The following is a 21,076-nucleotide window of genomic DNA, read 5'->3' on the forward strand; positions in this document are numbered from 1 at the left end:
TCTGAACAAAGAATTTTCTAATTAAGTTCATTTTTGGAAAAAATGCTATCACTAACAGCTACTATGTTACATATTATTTAAATTGTATGCAAAATACATAGTTTTGATAATTAGTTTGGAAGATACTGCTAGATATAACAAGACACTTCTTATCTTAACTTTTTACTTTATACATTACAACAGCTTGTACTTAACTTACCTGATTTCTGAGAGGACAGTTTTTCTTTTAGGTGGCACAGGAGTATAGCACCAAGTTTACTTGTTTACAAGCTTACCCTTTTTCTTCTGATGTCGATAGTTAAAACTTGATTCAAGGTAGATCATCCTCAAAACTGAGCTTTTTTTTCCTGCTAATTTAAAATTGCTAATGCCAGAACAGCATTTTTTACTTATTTCTTGTAATGATTTCAATCTGCTTCATATGGCAATATCACACAACAGGCGTGAAGCATATCTTCCCTTTCTCTATGGAATCAACCTCAAGCGGGCATATACAGAGTTTATAACTTCACACTGCAATACATTGCAAAAATAGCAATGAACATTCAGAGTTCAGATTCCTTTTTCAGTGTTCAGCCTTCACATGACACTAACCCTTACTGTTTTTCAAAACAAGTCATTATTTTTCCTTTGTTAGATTGGTTTTGGGGTTTTGTTTGTTTACTTGTTTAAAAGTCTGTTTTCCATATATTAAAAAAATAAAAATAAAATGACATCTTTGTCTTGCATTATATGTTGCATGTTTGTTTTGCAGTAGGAAAACATTAACTTTAGGGATAATTGTGCATGCATTTCCCTGAGCATTTAAAAGCTGTATAGCTACTATTCTGGTATATGCTTGAATTCCTAATCCAACTTCTTGCACAGTCTTTTGTCCTACAAAAACCTCTCTGGTAGCTTTTAAAACTATTCCAGTGTTCCCTCTCAATTCCCATTTTTGGGGTTACATCTCTGATTCCTTTGCCATTTGCACTCCCATGATACCAAATGCTGCAGACTTCCATAAGGGAGGCTCCAGTTATTCTTCCTTGTTGTGGATCTGGTGACCTCAGACTTTTGTCTCAGTTCAAAACTACCTGTGCCAAATTACTGCAAACTATATGTAGCATAATACCCTTTTTTAAATGCTGTGTATGCTGGTAAGCACCGTAAATTTGAAGTTAATCTAACTTACTTAATATAAAATACTATTTTTTTAGGTTCATGGGAGCTATTCACTGTGAAAAGAAGCCTAGGGTGTGGAACATCGCTCCTGGCAGATGTTTTATACCACTTCCAAAAGTTATAAACTGTTTGCCAGTTACTAGCTGTGTGAGTGACTTAGCTGTTGACTAGTTCCAAACAAACAAACAAACAAGATTACCGTGCAGCATTTCTCCTACAATCTCATCTTTGCTTTTGCTAGGTGAGAAATTGCTGTCAGGTTGTGAAATAAGTGAGCCTTTTCTCCTTCTCCACTCAAAGACTTACTCTCAAACTTAGCTGTCCTACAGCTATTTTGGCAAACTTTTTCCAAAATACCAGGATTAATACTAGCCAGGATCATTATTCTAGGTCATGATGTACAAAAATCCCTCTGGAAAAAAAAAAAATCTTCATTTTAATATTAGTATTATAATTTAATAATTTAATATTAATATTTAATATGCTGAATTGAGACCTATAAGAAATCTGCAAAAACTAGATCCTTGTTCACACCAATATTAAACCTTACCTCTGGTTCTTACCTTTCAATATTTTTTTTTACAAAAACATTAAGTCAGTGAACTGTTTCACAGTAATTTTAGTTTTTTATCTGGCTTTACATATTCTGTCTTCTTAGTCAAAAAACCTTTATTGCTTTTCAGCCTTTTGAAAGACAGTAAAACCTTCCTGTCATTAAAATTGTCTGTGACCATGACAAATTTTAGAATGCCAACCTGCAGTGTATTGGTAGCATGCTTTTTTAGTAAATACTTCGTTTTTGTAAAATTTGTGTTTGTCTATGTATGCCTTCCTTGCATCTTTAAGTAGGGGATTAAAAATGATGGAGGTGGTTCAAAAAGAAAATCTATTATTAATTTAGTGGAAGTAGTTAGATGTTCATCTCCTGTGCAGCTCTTAAAATATTTAGTTCTTTAATGATAGTAATATGTTCATTATAATGAATTACATTCTGGGAGAATCTTTTTCCAACAAGGATTTTGCTTCATTGGAAATAGTTGAGACTTCATTAAAAATTGATCATATCAATTATTTCATTAAAGCAAAGTCTCAATTTTTTCATTCAGATAGTGTTTCAAACTGCTACAATGTGGTTTTCTTTGTATTTATTCAAGTGCATAAGAGGAAAATGACCGTGTTCAAATTTTTCAATATGAGTACATACATTAAGAATTTTAAATAACTACTAGAGCCCCTCCTAGTTGCATATTTCATGGGCTTTAATTCCTAAATTCATAAATTAACTTTAAGCCATTAATTTCAGTATAAGTGCTACTAGAATTGCTACTTGTGCTGGCTGTCATGAGTACTATTTGGTATTGCAACAGTACCCTAGGGCTATTAAGGTTTAAGTAAATGTGGAGTTACATAGCCTAGCACAGGAAAAAAAAAAAAAAGAAAAAGGAAAAAAAAAAAGATCTTTCTCTAGTAAAGGAATAGATCAGGCTGGGAGGCATCATACAAGTGACATGGTGAGAGAGCAACCACTGACTCACAGCTTTTTTAGCTCCAGTTTCTTATATTGTACCTGCTGCTTTTACTTCCTCCCTTTTGTTTCCCTGCGTCAGTTTTGGCTTTTGATTTCTTCTGGTCCGTGTTTGCCAAGTCTTCTCTGCTCTGGGCATTTGGGTGAGGAAACATGACCTCAGATAAAAATCCTCAGGGTGATTACTGAGGATGGGGGAGGCTACAAGGCTGGTAAGAGTCCAGCTTTTGGGAGAGCTGATTCACTGCCCTGAATGTCCTTGGGAGTGCCCCTTGCCTTGTGATGACAGGCAAAAGATGCAGCTGTGTCAGATTCGTAGCTCAGTTTTAATAAAAATAGCTTATTGGCAAGGTGAGAGTGGCGTGTGGTACCTGTGCTACTGGATTGTAATATCTTCCCAAAATGCTGTTTGCAATTGAGGTTTATTTTTGCTGAAGACAGGCCTGCCCTCAGAGGAAAAGCACGCCTCCCCTCCCACCCCAGCAGGGTCTCATCAGCTGCTCGGCGTTGTGCAGGAAGTCTGCGGCAGGGCCTGGCGCTGAACCTACATGTCAGTGTCTAAACCACAGGCACATCCTTCCTCCTTGCCTCCCCCAGTTTTAAACAGCATTAATAGGGGTGTTTTTTTTCAGAATCGATGGGCTTGTTTCACTTTAACCTCTGCCTCGTGGGATATACGAGGTGCAAAGATAATCTAAGATAAGGACGTTTCAGTGATTTTGGTGCTAAAAGGGAAGGGAGCTTGGTTTCCTGCATTCTTTTCATTATTGTTCCAGCCTAAATTAATTCATCCAAATCTCCTCTCCATTCTTGAGCATCCCACGCATTGGATTCCATCCCCTGGCCTTGGCAGCATCCCTGGATCCCCAGCCCCGCCTCTGCAGAGTTAGCCCTCGTCCGTGGGGCAGTTTGCTCAACTGCATATGGTAATCCCTGCAGCTGCCAGTCCAGAATGCTTATCTGATATTTCCCCTACTCTTCTTCATCCTAAACCACTTACTGTGTAGGCCAGAAGGAAAATCAGTGCCCACCGTGCTGTCACAGAGCAGTAAACAACTCGCTGTTTGCTTTAAGGAGCACCTAACGGTGCCTGCGAGCCAAGCAGCAGCGCACTTCAGAGCGACTCGTGCAGGGAAGCCGTGTGGGCTGGACACATGGCTGTGCTTCCATCTCAGCTGCCTGAGGCGGGGTTTTCCTCTCCTTTTTCAGCTAAAATAGATGGAGTCTCTGGAGCAACACTAGAGGGTATTCTAATACATCATAAAATTCTAGATGCGACACAGTAACATGTCAGGGCAGTGAGGCATGGACCTTAGTTTTTTGCAAAGTTCATAGGTGCTGAGATGCAATGGGTTTAACATGGCTTCATAACTACTAAAATCTTAGGGAATTGTTTAAATGTTTGGGACAGTTATTGGAAGAGAAGCATCACTTCTCTAAACAAATGGAGCATGCTGGGATCTTCAGCAATTCATAAATTCCAGGTCCAAGAAAATAATTTGGGACAGTCAGGGAACTGAGCCACTTGTGTACATAGCCCAACAGCAGAAGGAACTTTTGCCCATTGGGAAGATGCAGAAAGGCATTGCAGGGTCTGCTCTGATACTCACATTTTAATGCTGTGCAATCCAAGGCATATGTTTGGGAGAAAAGTAACTTGGTGATGCTTTTCCTTACGGTGTTGTTGAAAGAAAATAAACCTATAAAAAAAAAAGTACTGTCTGTGTTAAAGTTAGAAGCAATGTCTTACTGATGAAACTCCTGGAGGCCATTCCAGCAGGATGCTGTTAGCTGCCTTCCATTCCCAGTGTCTTTCCATATGAAGACTCAGGTGTTCTGCAGTATTTCCTGCATAAACAAACCCTTCTCTTATGTTTATTAAAGGCGAGGGCAGGGAGAAAGGCTGTTCATCAGTCTTAATAGGTGAATTTTTTCAAGGCTCTGATTGCAGAAGTTACTATTACTTCCAGGTTGCTTGACCAAATACCCCAGAGAAACTAGGTTTTTGCTTGTTTTGTTGGTTTGCTGTTTCTTTTAAGTGAGCCTTCAGTCTTTGCCCTCTGAAGACAGAACCCATTTGAGGGTCTTAGTGCTAAAACCAGTGGTTACTTTATCTGCAGTGCTCATGTGAGAGTTTCTGGCTTTCCTTAATGCTGTTGCAAATTGCTTCATGGGAGAGTTAAAGATGAAGATATTCAACTAATGCTCCCATCACAAGAATATTTAATTACAGATTTAAAAGGCAGCGGTCTTCTCTGACATTCACCACTTCTAAGCAGCATTACATAATTCATGTTCACTTGATACTTTATAAACAGTTATTTGGTATTAGGCACTTACAGACGTTGAGGTGGATACATAAAATGTAATCCAATCTGGCTAAATCTATAAGATCTGGTGCAGAAGTGCTTTGTTACGAGGTACAGATTGTGTTTCGACTTCACTTATTGTCAGTCACTTTGACAAATGACATCTTGGAAGAAGCATGGACTTGAAGGTTAGATGCAAATGAAGTGCTGAGTTTGGTATTTCGTCTCACTAAAATTTACATCATTCCCAGTAAATATACACCTTCTAGGCTATTCACAGCGTGGATAAACTAAGGAAACGGGTTTCTGTTTGCAGTTATGAACAGCTGCATGCCGTGGAGGTGTGTTTGCTTCAACTGCAGAAGCAGTGGTGGGGCTTTCAGCTGTGACAGCTCGCTAATGCCCTCTTTTGGGCCTTGGAGAGCCTTCTGCATTTTGGAAGGCTTGAAGGTTTAGCTCTGGTGGGGTTGGGGAAGGTTTTGCTCTGTACCCATGCTGAACCAGCAACTTCAATGTGCTTCTGTTTGTGTTCTGGCTCTTACTGTAGTTTTTGTTTATTTTAGGCCAAAGAGTTGCCGACGTTCAAAGACAATGATTTTATTAATGATGGCCAAAAGATTCACATTGATGAAAATAACAAAAAGATGTTCCTTGAGAAGCTCAAAAAGGACGTTGAGGTAAGAGTGCACCTGTTCAGTTACATGTAGTAAAAATATGTGCCAAAATACAGCTAGCCCAGGAAACCATACCTGTAATTCATAAATGAAAGCTCTTGTTTGCAGGACTGTAAGCACTGACTGTTTTAAATGAAACATAATTTAAACTTGCAGGAGTTGATCACTACTTTTGCTGATGTGATAAATGGCTTGATGGCATAGCTGATGGCCATACTTTGTCCCTGCCTTGATGATGTGATGTTAAACTGATGGTACTACTTGGTACATAAGTGCTTTACAAGCACAGTACCTCCAAATGCCCCTGGTGAGTATTGCTGGTTGTATTTTACAGGTGGAGGTACACCAAGACTACCTGACTTCAGCTGGAGCCATAAATGGACTGTAGTCCATGGTGCTTCCCCTGCTTACAGTTGTGCATTCTCTATTTGCTTCATATTAGTAATGCAGTTTTAAATCTTCTTTTGTATCACCAGAACAGAGTGCCTCAGAAGCTTGTGTGCAGCAGGTGGACTCATTATCACAGCGCAGTCATATCATAAATTTGTAATTGGCTGAATGTAGTCAATAGTTAATCGAAAGTGTTACTATATGAGTTTAATGTAATACTTATTATACCTGATTTATCTCCTCAGCAAGTAAACTAAATTTTGGGTTGTCTAGTTCATACAACTTGGCTTCAGTTTCCATAATTCAAAATATTATCACTAAGCCCAGTGTTTTGCAGTCCCTATACTCAAAGCCTGAAATCTGTTTGCCTTGTTGGAAGAGACCTGATAGCAAAATGTTTCAGTGACTTAATAATGCTTTCAGCTATTTTTATCAGAATGGCTGTGTGAATTGACTGGTCTAGTTCTTCAGAGCTGTGTCCTGTTGTTGTTCAAAAGCTCAATAGCTAAACACAATACTGGAACTTGAGAATTCGCAATCATTTGCTTTTGAAGAAATCTAATTTCCCATCATCATAAAGATGAGAAATGTATGATGATGATAATTGTGAAAATGTAAGTATTTTGTGAAATATCAATATGTGCTTATTTTATATTTGGAGGATTGTGCTGGAAAACTGCTCTGTCGATGTCACAGCTCTAGAGATAGGTATATTTGAACTAAATTTCTGTGACCTTTTACCGTACTGCAGTTGCTGACTAAAGCTTTTACATTAAGTAGGTTGCAGACAACATCTTAAACATGTGCAAGGAATAGAGAAGATACTTCATTGCTGCAGAATGTGGACTGTGTGTGCTATCTTCTACATCATTTACTGGATTGCAAATACAATGGCAGATTCCAGATAATGTCTTGAGAGGCTGTGTTTTATGGTTTTGAAATTTATACAGAGCATCATTAAACGTACATGTAGACCACTAGTGTGAAGTGATCTGACACCTGATTTTAACAACAGCAACCTATTCCTCAGCCTTGTTTTGCTTTACTGGTCCTTCTGCCCTTGCTAGAAGACTAACAGCATGCAGTTTGCATCCAATGTTAGACACTCAGATTTTACCACAATGAAAAGAAATGCACAACACTTGGCATACGAGTATCTTATGAGGCAGTATTCACAGTTAAACATGTTATGGAGTAGTGTTCTAAAGTATATGACTTGGTATCCATTCTTTTTTGTCATTAAATATTTTTTCTTGTACCGTATTTTTCTCACAATCGATTCTTACATCTCTTTCTCGTGTTCAAACAGGCACATTGCTGCTGTTTTGATGGCCTCTTCTCTGTGACTTTTCTCGGTTCGTTTCTGCTTCATTCTCCTGCTGTCTCATCCCACTGAAACTGTCCTGAGAAAAAACACATCAGGATATTCTTTCCACTTTAAATCAGATGATCTTTTCTTTGTGCTGATCTTCCTAAATCTTTTTGCTGTCATCAGCAGCACACTTTTTTTTCCCCAAGACCCATTTTCTACTAATTTGCAGTTCACTCTTCTTCCCAAGGGTCTGTTCTCTTTCATGCTATTTTTTATGGTTATTGGTAGATTTTTCTCCTCTCTCTCGATATTTATCAAGTACCTAATGATGTGCCTGGAGTCTTTCCACTCCTCCACTTTCCACTCCATCGCCTTTGGCCAATCTCATCTGTTCTTCTTGTATATCATTGTATATCATCTCTACCAGCTCAATCTCTTTGAGACTTGTGAACAATCTTCTGCGTTATTATATTGAAATGGTTAGAAACCAATTTCTTCTTTCTTCTTAAAACCTATTCTCAATCTCACTCTTCATAAGGTATTTCCAGCACTTGAATTCGGAGTCATGTTGTTATCTCTGATTCCTCTCTCTTCTCAGAATAAGGATTTTGACGGCCATTTCTTATTTCCCTGTGTTTTTATACTCATTTATCCCTGCCGTTATTCCAAAGTCTGCCTTAAATCCCTTCTCCTCTGGTCTGCTCTAACTTCTGTTTTGTAGCCCTTTAGAGCTTCTAAAAGCTGAAACAATTTGTATTTTCAGGCTCTCTTTGTGCATATCGTAAGCAGAGGCTCCACGGGTCATCCTATGGCAAGTTCAAAATCCCAGGATCACTTTGAAGCTGCAGCACAGCGCTGCCCTGCCTGCCCCTCACCCTTGAACTGTTTATCCCTTCTTCTTGCTTTTATACATTTCTTATTTCTATCTCCCTCTCTTAACTTTCTGCCTTATTCTGTTTCAGTCAATTGAAATAACAATTTGTCTATGGCAACTGTGTTCATTTTCCAGTTGTCTTCAAACTCCCATCTTTAGCCTCTATTCAAAAATACCCTTTTATTCACATTTTGTTTATGTGGCTTACACTGGGAACCTTTCACTCTGAAGGGAATACAGCACCACTCCATTTCTTCTTCATGTAAACCTTCACTATATTTCCACTGCAAGAATATTTAAACATTTTGGCTTGGTTTTTTAACAAGGCTGAACAGGGCTTGAGGAGGCAAACGTAGCACCAGCTCTAGCAGCCTATTGCATGGAAGCTGGTGTGGCACCGAGTGGTTAGCAGAGTAGCCCTAATTAAAACACCAGACTGGAGTGACAGACACTGGTCTTCACCACACGGAAAATTACTTTTCCCTGAGGATTTTGGGAGAGTGTCCTACAGCTTGTTTCAGTATAAGTTGCAACTGATCTCTGTGCTGTTAGTTTATCTTAGTAAATTCAAGTACCTTTTTACCAGCTTTATCACTTAATCCTCCATTTTGCTTCTCTCAGAAGCACTGATGTCCTTGACTGATGGCATCATCGTGTAACTTATCATATTTGAAAGTTGATCTTAACGTTCTTCTGTGATATTGATAAATTGCTTATTATCACTTCCTAGTTTCTTGCTCAGCTAAAACTCATGGACTACAGCTTGCTGGTTGGAATTCATGATGTTGAAAGAGCTGAACAGGAAGAAGTAGAGTGTGAAGAGAACGATGGAGAAGACGAAGGTGAAAGTGATGGGACCCACCCTATTGGAACTCCTCCTGACAGCCCAGGAAATACGCTGAACAGCTCGCTGCCTTTGGCTCCAGGGGAATTTGATCCAGCTATTGATGTTTATGGAATAAAATCCCATGAAAGTAAGCAGTAATAAACATTTGCATGTTCAGATGTTTTGATTCTTGCACCAGAATCCTAGCACCTCTCAACCACACAAAGGCAAAGTAACATTGCATGATATAAATTCACTCTGCAGGAGGGGAAATAGGCAGCTGTTTGGTGTAAGCAAACACCAAACTTTTTCACCAAGCTGTTTGGTGAAAGCAGAAGACATCTGTAATGCTCAGCTCTGGTACTGAATATATTTCTTAGATATTGTAATGTGTGAGAGTGCAGTCATGTAGTTCACCTACTGCACAATCAACCCATATACTTGCTTACCTATTCAGACACTGCAGTTCTCAGCAGCTGTTCAAGACAGGAAAATTGTTTATTTTTGTCATCAGCATTTGATAAATGCATGTTCTTATTTATAAATAAAGTATATATGTTCTTCTTGACTCAAAAGCACTACCTTTCATTTAAAAAAAAAAAATAGTTTTTCCCTACTTGTTTGCATAACCACGAAGGAACTTGAAATCCACATTAAGTGAGCAATAATGCGTATTTCTGTATGCTGGTGATTTATTTTACACTCATTCAGGGGGTTTTGAATCATATACGAGTGCAGTTAAAGTCTCAGTTAAGAACATCTTGAGCCTGTCGTCTTTATAGAACTGTGATTCTGCTGACATTAACCTGCCTGAGCTGCTGACTGATCTTTAAGTCTCCTTTGTTAGAAGGAGGGCTCATGACTAAGATGTCTCAAAAGTCATTCTTACTGTCATGTACTTGCCCTTTGCAGATGCACCTAGGAAGGAAATATACTTTATGGCCATTATTGACATTCTTACTCATTATGATGCAAAAAAGAAAGCTGCCCATGCTGCAAAAACAGTAAAGCATGGGGTAAGTATCTGTTATTGTTTTTTTTTTCCTGATACTATTTATAGTTCTGCATTTTTGTTGTTTAGTACACTGATATAGCACAGTTCAGGAGATCTGTGGAAAGGGGAAATTGTTTTTTCCTGGTTTCATGAGTAATACAAAAGTACAGATTACTTTTTTTGTAGTAAAGCTACACATTACAAACTACAAGTAAAACTCCCTTTTCACCTGTACACATTTTTCTTACCCATAAAGAAGACTAATGAGATGCTGCCTATTTAGGACTTTGTACTATGTTTGTGTGATGCACCTTATTCTTGCAAACAAAGCTGTTCACCAGGCACTTGTTCCAGTATGAAGCTCTGTGAAAGTTGTTGTGAATCTTATTCCAGATGCAGGACCCTAGTGATGGTTTCATTATTGGGTATAGCCTGCTGAAAGTTAATTCCTCAGCATATAATGCAGCTCGCTTTACAAGGTTTCATTAAAAAATACATTTTAAAAAGTCCACTTTGCAAAATTAAGTATGAAATGTACATACCAAATACTTGGATACTATTCAGTGAAGGCTTCTGTTTGACTACCATTAATTTATTTTTGACTGAAATTGCTGTCCAGCAGCAGACACCAAAGAACCATGGTGAAGCAGCCCAGTCTTGCAGAATTCAGATTGGTATCTTCCATTACCACCATATAGTGATTTAAGGTTCAAATTTCATAAACTCTTTTAAAAGAGCTTAATCATCTGTGAGGCTAAAACCCCTCCTCTGTCTAAGTATCCAAGGATCAGGGCACTGTGGGGGGGGTTTAACCAAAGAGTTCAGAGCTTTTTAGTTTCCAACAGAAAGTGATTTAGAACGCTTAGCAATAAGCCCTGGACAGGCTTGCAGAAGGTGTTTTTTGTCTCTCCAAAACAACATGCTCATTAATCTCTGTGCTCTCAAAGCAGCTGAAAGTTGATGCAGACCATTATCTGGCAATTACTAATGAACGTTGAAAGCAGCAGACTTAAAAAATCATGCTTCTGGCTTAAATAGGGGGTAAAGTTATATTGCAAATAGCAGCTATGATTGTGGAAGCTGACTGTGATTAGAACTTACTACAGAACATTACTTTCGTTTAAACATTTTGTTTCTTTCACTGTCTACATCCTCAGCCACCTGACACTGAAGTTTGTTCAGTAATTGCATGCACGCATTTTTTCCCTTTTGTAAAATGAGGAAATATAAATATAAATGAGTAATATAAATATAAATGACTAATTCTCTGAAAATGTCCAATAAAAAATATGAATGAAATTATGACCTCATTGAAGTAGCAATTGTACAGCTTCTTCAGGGAGTGCAGGCTTAGATGAATATTTGTTGAAAAAATGTTACTCATTGTTACCATGTGTTCCAAAGCAGGTTAATTAGCGTTCAGATAGCAAAACACATTGAGCAAGTAGTGACACACCAGGTCCGACTACAGTAATTCAGTCTGCTCAACATGAAGACACCGCTGCTCAAGAGACCAGAATCTGTGGGTAGCGTGGCTAAGTGAGTGCAGTAGAAATTATACAGGAAACTAAAGTACTGTGAGAGTAAAGAGGAGCAAAGAATGCTATTCAGAAATGGAAGGTGGATATTGTAGGGTTGTGGTGGTGAGCACCAACCACCATACAAGCATTCCTGTCCTGGCATGGAGCCTGGAGAGGCATCCTTAAGATTTTGCTTGTGGGAGTTACTAGATTTTGTGTGTATAGTACCTTGTTCTGAGACTGCAAGAGACTGCATTAAGTAACACTGTCTATGACAAGGCATTGAATAAAATATTTTTTCTTCCTTCTTTCCTCTTCCCTCCCAATTCTCCGCGTAGGCTGGTGCAGAAATTTCAACCGTTAATCCTGAACAGTATTCAAAGCGCTTCTTGGACTTTATTGCCAACATCTTGACGTAACCTCTCATGTTACATGGGACAGACACAAGACCTGGGGACAACAGCAGTGGCTACAAGTGTACGGAAAAAAGGAACTCAGAGAAGCACTCATCTTGCAGAAAGCAACCCCTTTGTTTACATCTGCTGGCAAAGATGACTGAAGTGGGGTGGAATACTCGCTTTAACAGCTGCCTGATATTCCCAGCATAGTTCTAGCTATTTCTGACTCTTTTGTGTGTGCAAAAAAAAAAATAATAATAATTAAATTAAATAAATAGAACAGCTTACTCAGAGTGCACTGTGACAGTCATACTCTGATGCTACCAGCTGAAACGGAATAAATGAGCAAAGAGGTGTGGGGTGGGGGTGGGGAAGAGTAAATGCATGTTAAATCTACAATATTGATATCAAATTGTAAACTGTGGATCAGTTTATTTTTTGAACTAAAAGATACATGACAGTATTCATGATGATGATGATAATAATAAAAACCTTACTGCGAATGTTACACTTATACCATGCACACTGGCACTCCTTAAAAAAACAGCTGCAACAGTAAGCCCTTGGTGCCGGAGGCTTTTCCCATCGGGTTCACTGCAGTTGTTTTTTTTCTTTTTTTTCTTTTTTTTCCCTTCTGTCTCCTATTTTTTTCCTTTTTTTTTTTTCAGCACATTGCATCAGGAAGTTCAGGCTTTCAGACACCTGAGAGCTGATGTCTCTTATCTTACAAAGAGCTAACATGTAATTCATGCTGTGTGTACATTTTTGCTACAGTAAACTTATGTTAAGGGAAAAACCTTGCTTCTTTTACTTTGTTACCTGAAGTTTTCATTTGTTTTTTATTCTTGCAATATAGGAACTAATAATGTTACAAGTGGAAAAAAGCTTATTTGAAGACGCGCATAGTTTTGGGCAATAGTAGCTACATCTTTCACCCACGAGAGATGTGCATACTGATAGAAACTCCATTCTCTTGTAATTTAATGGGAATTTGAAGTTTAAATGCTTATGTTGTACTGTTTAAACAGTGGTATTTTATTATAGATTATCCCTCTAAAAATTAACCCTGAATTTTACTGTTTACATTATTAGGAAGGCAGGGATATTTCTGAATTTCAGACTTGTGTACAATATATGATTTTTGAGTTTACATGTAAAGTTATTTTGCAGTACAAATGAAGTAATGTTTGTCATCTTCCAAGGTGTAACGTGCAGTAGTGTACTAAAGTGAATGTTTCGCTCACCTCCGTGAAAGACTCTTTTACAATAAAAAGAGAAAGGTTATTGCAGAGGGATTCTTCCCAAGGTCGTCTTTCGTCAACAAAATGGCCTGTCCTACCATCTACTCAAATCTGATTGTATAGTACGTTGCCTAAAACTGTGCTGATCATGTTTAACTTGTTTAAAATTTTTAAAACACGACATTGTATTTCTTCTCTTCTTGTATTTTTCCCTGACAGACTCCATGCTTGAAAGACAAATTTACATATGCTTAAAGTTTATCTACTTATACACTGTGCTAAAGCTGTGCCTTTGAAATTTCTTTATTGAAATTGTTAGATTTTATAGGCAATTTAAAAGAAGTCAAACCCTCCCCGTCATCATTTCTAACTCAGATCAGGAGTGCCAGCATGCCTTCTCCACAACTAATGTCAGTGCTGTTAAGCCTGCAACTGTGCATAATATATGTAGTGTTTTACTTCAGAGGAGCCTATACAATAGCAACCCATTACACTCTCTTCAGTGGCCAAAGGCAATACTATCCCTGTTGCTGTGTACTAATTTTATTCTCCTTTCCCCTACCTTTCCTTCAGGATTTTTGTTTTGTTTTGTTTTGTTACATTTGACTTAGTGATGTCTGCAGCACTGTAATGTATGTGTATACTTTTGTATTGTATGTATTTAAATAAGTTGGTACTGTGGCTTGGTATTTTTTTTTTGTTCTCTCCCTGTACACCCCAGTTGTCTCCATTTATCACCCGTGTTTCATTTCTTGAAGTACGCTGCGGCTTCTTAAAGCGTGAGGCCACAGCGAGACCCTGAACTAAAAATGAGGTACACGTACTTTGAGTAAATATTTAATTGCGGCCAATTAGTGTACATTTTTAGACAATTTTAGAAATTTACAACAAAGCATTCTTTTTGTCTGTGTAGCAGTTTTGTCACTCATTATTGTTGATAAACTGTTTATTTGGACAGGGCAAAGAAGACTCATTATTGTATGTTAGTGCTTAGATTACACTCCAAACATGAGCAAGGCTTTATAAAATAAAGCACTCTGATGACTCACTAGGTAAATCTTCTGTTCTTGTGTTTCAACTACGTTTCTGATCACTTACAGATGAACTTGGGATGTTAAAATGACCATGTAGACTATATCATAAAGAAAGCGTAAGAAGACACTTTAAACTTTTGCATTAGATTTTACCTTGCTCCTTCCATGCTTATTTAAGTGGCTTGAAATGTTTAGCCTTTGCTTTTTTGTGTTTAGACTGTGCTCCAAGAACAAATACAGAAGTTTGGGAGTGATGATGTGATGGATTAAATCCTAATATTGCTACAGAAAAGGGAAGATGGCCCACAATAGTTAATTGATATAAACATTGGCAGAACTTTGTTAATGTGTGCAAGATCTTAAGCTAAACAAATTATTTAAAAAATACTTGGGAAAAAGCCCGGGTAATTCAGAGGGAGGAAGGAGGGCTTTCTGTCCGGGCATTTCAGGGCTTTGCTTGTCAGGGCTTCTGGCACATGACGCAGCCTTCACTGCACAGCCCAGGTAAATGGCAGAAAAGTGCCTTTTTTCTTTATCCTGACTTCTAATTCTCTTAATGCATTTCTCATTTTTTACTTCTGTTTGTTTTATGGCACAGACATAGCAAGACAGTATTTTCAGAAATACTTTTACCCGTAAAATACACCTGACAGACTTAATGCTAAAGCCGACGTTCCCCACAGGGAAGGCTGTTGAGGAGCTATTCTATTAAAAGCAGGTGATAGGGAGGGGAGAGAATCTTCTTAATTACTCATTTAATGATGTCTCCAGTATTAATCTAAGCCTGCACATCACACAGCTGCTCCAGCTGTTTAGGCATCAGTATGACCATGGTGCTCAAGGACTGCTGCTCACGTTACTTGGATATGCTAGAGGTGGACAGCAAGCTCCCAGGCCAGTTCCCTGTGTTTGTCACCTAAAAACCTGCAGTATCCCCTGACCAGGCTTCCACATTCCTGTGCTGCTTTTATAATGTGCATGTGCATACGGTAAAAGTTTCTAATATACAAACCCAGCACAATGGGCCAAAACGTGCTGGTCATGCTCCAGCAAACCGCTCAGCAGCGAAGTGTTACTGCTTGTTTACAGCACGTTGAGCTCTCCTCTTTTTTTCAAAGACTTCTGGACATGCTTAGATTTCACTTTTCTGGACATGCTAAATTTCGGGTGTTTTTTTTTGTTTGTTTGTTTGTTGTTGTGGTGGGGTTTTTTTGTACAATACATTTAAATTTTAAGCTAGCCCATCTTTCAAAGCAATGATTCTTAGTGAGGAGCTGCTCCTGTTGGTACAGCACAGTCCCCAGCTGACACTCAGTTGTCTCCGTGTGGTTATAGAGCTCAGATTCACAAGGCTGCAGCTACCTGTGGCCATATGGCCATCCCAGCCTCCCAACACAGGGGCATCCCCCTCCTGCCTGGCCTGCATCACCAGGGCTGACTGATTGCCATATCTCTTTGGGGAAGTTGCCACAGGGCAGTGTTTGACAGGCATTGCTAGCTCCAGCAAGCAGTTGAAGGCCCTTGTTTTTAGGAAATGCATGTATACAACAATGCAAAGGAAGAGAATAGCTTTTCTGATTAAATGTTTTCTTTCTTTCTCACCTGAAGAAAACCTGAAAGCACGGATGATATTCAAGGTAACTAGCGAGTTAATGCAGGGACTGCAGCAAAAGTGATGTTTAAATTAAAATTTCATGGAAACATTTTTTCTACATAAAATACAGAACGTAAATGTATAATCTGAACTTCCAGCTTACTCCCTTGTGCTTACCTCTCCTTTCCCAATGCAGTACAGGTTAGCAAGTACCCGCAGCACAGGGCATCATGTCATCCTGATGTTCCTGTGCTCCACCATCACTTGGTGTCTGTTCTGTGTGTGCTGTTCCCTGCTTCTTTGTTTCTTTCAAGCTTTCACACTTCTCATGTAATGGGAATAGAAATAAAAACAAAGCAGTTAACTTAGAGAACAAATCCGCTTCACTCTTTCCTTTCCATCTTAATTTTTCTGTGCCAGCTGTTGTTTCAGGAACTCAGCACAGCCTCTACAATGCAGCGTGGTATCAAAGAGCAGGCACTGGGCAGCTGCGGCAGTGCTGGCTTCGGGCACGTCTGGATGGTAATGGTAGGCTGCCGCATGAGGGATCGGAGATCCAGTGCCGTGCTGCGAGGGAAGGTGCATGAACGAGTGATAGAAAGAGCTCGAGAGCCACAGCTTCAAGTGGTGAAGAGGATTTGTGTGAGATTAAAAATCACAGTCTAACAGCCTTGTTAAAAGGATTAGAAAATAGGACCGGCAGGGACTTGAAGGAAGAGTTATGGTCTGTCCCAGAGCAGGTCAGCTGTAGATAAACAATGGCAAGAAGTGGTTTAATCTTTACCAGTGAGGGCAGGTCCATGGCATCCCTCTGCTAGCCTTTCCCAGGCCTCACTAGCTATAACATGAGACAGACTTCTTTCTAATATCTTTCCTGACTCTGCATTACTACAATTTAAGCCCATTAATATTTGTTCTATCTACAGTGGGCCCTGAGAACGGTTTATTCTCTCCCTCTTTCAGTCTCTCTTAATACGATCCCGCCTTTATGTACTGAACAATGTAAATATTAGCTTTGGCACATATTAAATTGAATATTTCCTTTCCTTATTTAACAAAATAATCAAAATAGTTTGAGCCAGACAGAATGACCTATTCCATCTTAATGCCCAATTTAAAAAAAAAAAAAAAAAGTAAATGGTGCTTCTCAATTGTCAGTCCCATTTTATAAATACATTTACACATTTGTATTTTGAGACTTTCCTAGTAATCCATGTACTATCTAATCCCCAAAATGTGTGATGATTGCTGTTTGAACAGAATGCAGTCTCTAAAGGAGCACACAGGTACTGCTTAGCGGTAGCTGTTGCTACAACTGCAATAAAATACCAACCACTTTTTTACCAAAGCAAATGATACCACGATCTTTCTTTTCCTAATGATATTCCCCATTTTCCAAGCTTCTAGTCTCATCTCTGTCAGTGATATGATATGAAATAATTATTTGGTCATAGATAATTAAGATATGAAAAATACTTCTTTGTGAGCTGGCATACATTTACACTTGCCCAGTGCTCTGACTGTTTTTGGACATTTTAGTTCTTGCCCAGTGTGCTTCGAGTTGATATAAAGGGTTCCTGCTTTGCTCCCAGTCAGCCCAATTAATTCATACTGGCTTGTTTTATGTAGCTGTGTGTATCCTACTGGCGTAAATGGAGTTTGTGAAACCCTCGTGTTTTGCAGCAGTTTGGCAACCCCATACAGGACGGGGACGTGACTTAACTCATCGCCTGTCTCCATTCCCACTCTTTCCCCTTGCCTCTGTGTGAGTAGCCTAAGGCCAGATCTCTTTACTTTCTTTTCCTTTTTATGCACTTTTAAGTGGATCCATAAAAAAACATTTCATTATAAGAGGATCTCAGACACTCTTCTGTCCCCAGCCTATTTGGCACACAAAACCCAACACAAGGGCCAGCTGCCGTCACTGCGCTGACAGAAATTAAGTTTGCATTCCCCCAGCTGTGGATGAAAGGCTTGCATTGGACTCTGGCTGGGGGAAAGTCCCGTGCCCCCCCTGGATGCACCTGCTTAGCCCAACTGCTTGGGCTCAAGTGGTGCCTGAGGATCCTTCCTGCCCCACTAGGTGTGACTAATTAGCACCAGCCTTAATCAGGCACATGGTGCTCAGATGGACTTCATGCTCTGGGCCCAGCCCTGTCTTCCTTTGTACCCTGTAACCACATAACAGCAACAAAATATTCCCTGCCTTGAGGGGTTTCTCTGAGTGTTTCCACTCATCTCAGCTGTCAGCCCTTTCAATAAACCAAACACGTCTGTGGAAGCACTGCTTATTTGGATGGGGTTTTCTTCTGACAGGCCAGAAACATCCTTATGCTTTATGTAGCCTGCTGATCTCCCCCCTTCTTGACCCTCCATCAGGCACAGTCCCCACAGCCACGCTTTTTGACCTCACCCAGAGGACTGAGATGTCTGGCCTACAGCAGATGATGGGCTCCACAGGGACATTTCAGCAAGGTGGAGCTAATCCATAAAGAAATGAGTTTTTCAGATTAGGAGAGGGACATGAAAGGATTGTCAGTCTCTTAAGGTCCACAATGAAGCGTCCTATTCCTTCTCAGGCACTGGGGGACCTCCTAACTGGGCTTCTCCTTGGGGAAGGGGCACCAGCCATCTCACCAAGCCACTAGATGCAACAATCACCACTACAGCGAGGGAGCAGGCCATGGCTGGTGGCCAGGAAGGGGTGACCTGGCCTGTATGTACCCGGGGCAAGCTCAGGCTTTGAACGTGTGGCTATTCTGGAAGATCAGAATAGAAATGGTTTAAGCACAAAATACTTTCCCTTATGTTCTCATGCCGGTGATCAGGGCTCATTATCCAAACCCTCTCCGAAGGCACAGCACTCTAAATTACCTCTGAGCAACTGCAAGGTTTATCAGCAAGAACACCAAGACAGCATTTGTTGATTTCTGTCCAACAAAACTCAAACGGAGGGAAAAAAAAGGTACAGAGCTGGTAGTGATCAAATCCCACCGCATACTAAAAGAGGCCTTTTGAGCAAGGTGAGAGACAAAGCATGTTCACCCTAGAAATGAGTGTTTAGAGCAAACAGGTGGGAAACATTAAGCAATGAGCCAACCACAGGTGCCCACAAGGTGAAAGCTCAAGAAGCTCTTCAAACAGCCAAGCTTTATTGCTATTATGTGCTTTAAAACCAAAGCTATCAGTTCAAATCCATCCATGCCTTATGGGCAGCCCATGTGAAGAACGCGGATGTCACAGGATGATGGTAACGCAGGGAGTCAGGGAGGCACTGTGCTCTGCAGAAGCTGTGAGCAGGACAGACACCCTGCTGAAAGCCCTCTAAGAGAGAATTAAACTCACTGAGCCTCGTGAGCACCAGGGCATGTGCAACTCCTGCAAGGTGGCCACAGGCCAACAAAATAAAGACAGGGGCTGTGCTCTAGAATAAAGTCCTACAAGCAGCATCTGAGATGTCAGGGGGGAAAGTAGTTGTCACAAGGGAAGCCAAAGGACTTAGCCTGATAAGATGTTTCCAAAAAAAATCCATTCTCTCATTAGACGGAGCAACTAAAGAAGAGGGTCTGCACACTTAGAGGACTTTTCAGCAACTAGAAAATGTAATTTCACAGCCAGGCATAACTGGAGGACTACATTTCACAGCCTATCCCAAAAATGAAAGGTGGAAAAGTTCAATGAGTTCAAAGAAACTAGCCGGGAATCTAATACAAAGACATTTCTGGATACTTTCTGCATGTTCAACCAAAGTTTGGTTTTAAGTCTTTCATATGATACAGATATTAACATGAAGTCACAGCCAGGAAATTAATTCTGGATGTTAGCAAGCAAACTGTTTTTAATCCTAATTGTTCCTTTTCTGCTAAACAAAGTGGTTTTAAACAGACCTCCCATGTAGCTTAATTTTGTGTTTAAGCCAGCTGCTCGCAATAAGTGCTTTCGCCTATTCTTGCTTCTCCCACAACTTGTACTGTTACCTTTCCAAACCAATTCACAGCCCTGTGTGCACTGCTCTGGTTTTTAATCACTGTGGTAGTAGTTCTCACCTACTTCCCTTGCACTGACCACCCTATAGCCACAGCCAGGTTTTGCTTTAACTAACACTTCTATAGCCAAGATTTGCAGTGCTAAGAAGTAAGTTGTGCTATTTCTGAAGCTGGAAGTCCATTCTGCCATGCACAAGCCCTTTCTTCAAGCTAATGTTTACTTTATAACACATTTGACACATCAAAAGAAATCCAAAGGCACTTGAAATATCTTCTAACTTACAACTACCTTTAGTTAGAAATTAAAATTTGATCCAAAGCCCAGGAAAGGCTCCCTTTAAATACAATAGGTATTGAACCAGATTCTTCAAGCAGAACATTTTCATCATCAGTAACTCAAAGCAATTTGTCCTTGCTAAACCAGAAGGTGTTGCTGTTTTAACAATGCCAGCACAAACTCATATTTCCAGTTTGCCTTATTACGGATCCAGATACCTCATGGCAAAAGCACTGACATATTTCAATATCTATTTAGGATGCTTACTGAAGTGCAGCCTGCTTTGCACAGAATGAGTGCATCTGCACTGGAGTTCCACAGCATAACTGCAGCTGCAAACCGAGAGCCAAAACTCACCAAAAGCTTTAATTGGGTATAACTATATTAAGTGCAATCAGTTAGCAAGACAGATGTTTGGACAGACCTTCCCCTGAACGGTGTCTTCAGTCCCATTTGTCTAATGCTCCCACAGTACTTAATAGCCAGCTCAAACATCCCTTGAACTGTAAAAGAAATTCCCACAGACCAGATGAGAGCAGAACAAATCAGGCTCCAGCACACACATGCAATATGTGCTAGCTTTCCTGTAGCATAATTAGTACCATACAGCTTCTCTATGCAACAGGATAACTCTTTATCCTAACCGAGGGCAAGGAAAGCGAGTTCATACAATCTGTGATAGACCTTCTCAATTCCAGAAGAAAAAGGCTTAAATATGTAATTTAAAACATAAGCACGAGCATTTCAACTTTGAATTGACTGAAGCAATGTAGTAAGAGGATGCATTTCAGCTTGGCTTGCTCCAAAACCTTCAATGAGGAGCAAGATAGAGCAGAAGCTTGGTTTAGAGCCAGACACAAAAGCTTTCATGAAATCAAAACATGGGAAGCATAATTCTTTCACAAACGTATAATGTAAAACCAATTATGCTCAAAGCCTTTTCAATCTTACTCATTTT

At 39.7% G+C, this 21,076-nt stretch overlaps 1 protein-coding gene across 2 annotated transcripts in view; it reads left to right on the top strand.

Annotated features, from left to right (window-relative positions):
* PIP4K2A (phosphatidylinositol-5-phosphate 4-kinase type 2 alpha) overlaps positions 1 to 14,284 on the top strand; it is a 108,288-nt gene extending 94,004 nt beyond the window's left edge. For both annotated transcript variants that reach the window (XM_032181478.1, XM_032181477.1), the window contains 4 exons: positions 5,562 to 5,675; positions 8,979 to 9,222; positions 9,987 to 10,090; positions 11,927 to 14,284. In XM_032181478.1, coding sequence (XP_032037369.1) covers positions 5,562 to 5,675; positions 8,979 to 9,222; positions 9,987 to 10,090; positions 11,927 to 12,007 — 543 coding nt within the window. In that variant the 3' untranslated portion in view covers positions 12,008 to 14,284. The remainder of the gene's footprint in view (positions 1 to 5,561; positions 5,676 to 8,978; positions 9,223 to 9,986; positions 10,091 to 11,926) is intronic.
* The last annotated feature ends 6,792 nt before the right edge of the window (positions 14,285 to 21,076 follow it).

Source organism: Aythya fuligula, chromosome 2 (genome assembly GCF_009819795.1).
Source record: "Aythya fuligula isolate bAytFul2 chromosome 2, bAytFul2.pri, whole genome shotgun sequence".
Classification (NCBI taxonomy): domain Eukaryota; kingdom Metazoa; phylum Chordata; class Aves; order Anseriformes; family Anatidae; genus Aythya; species Aythya fuligula.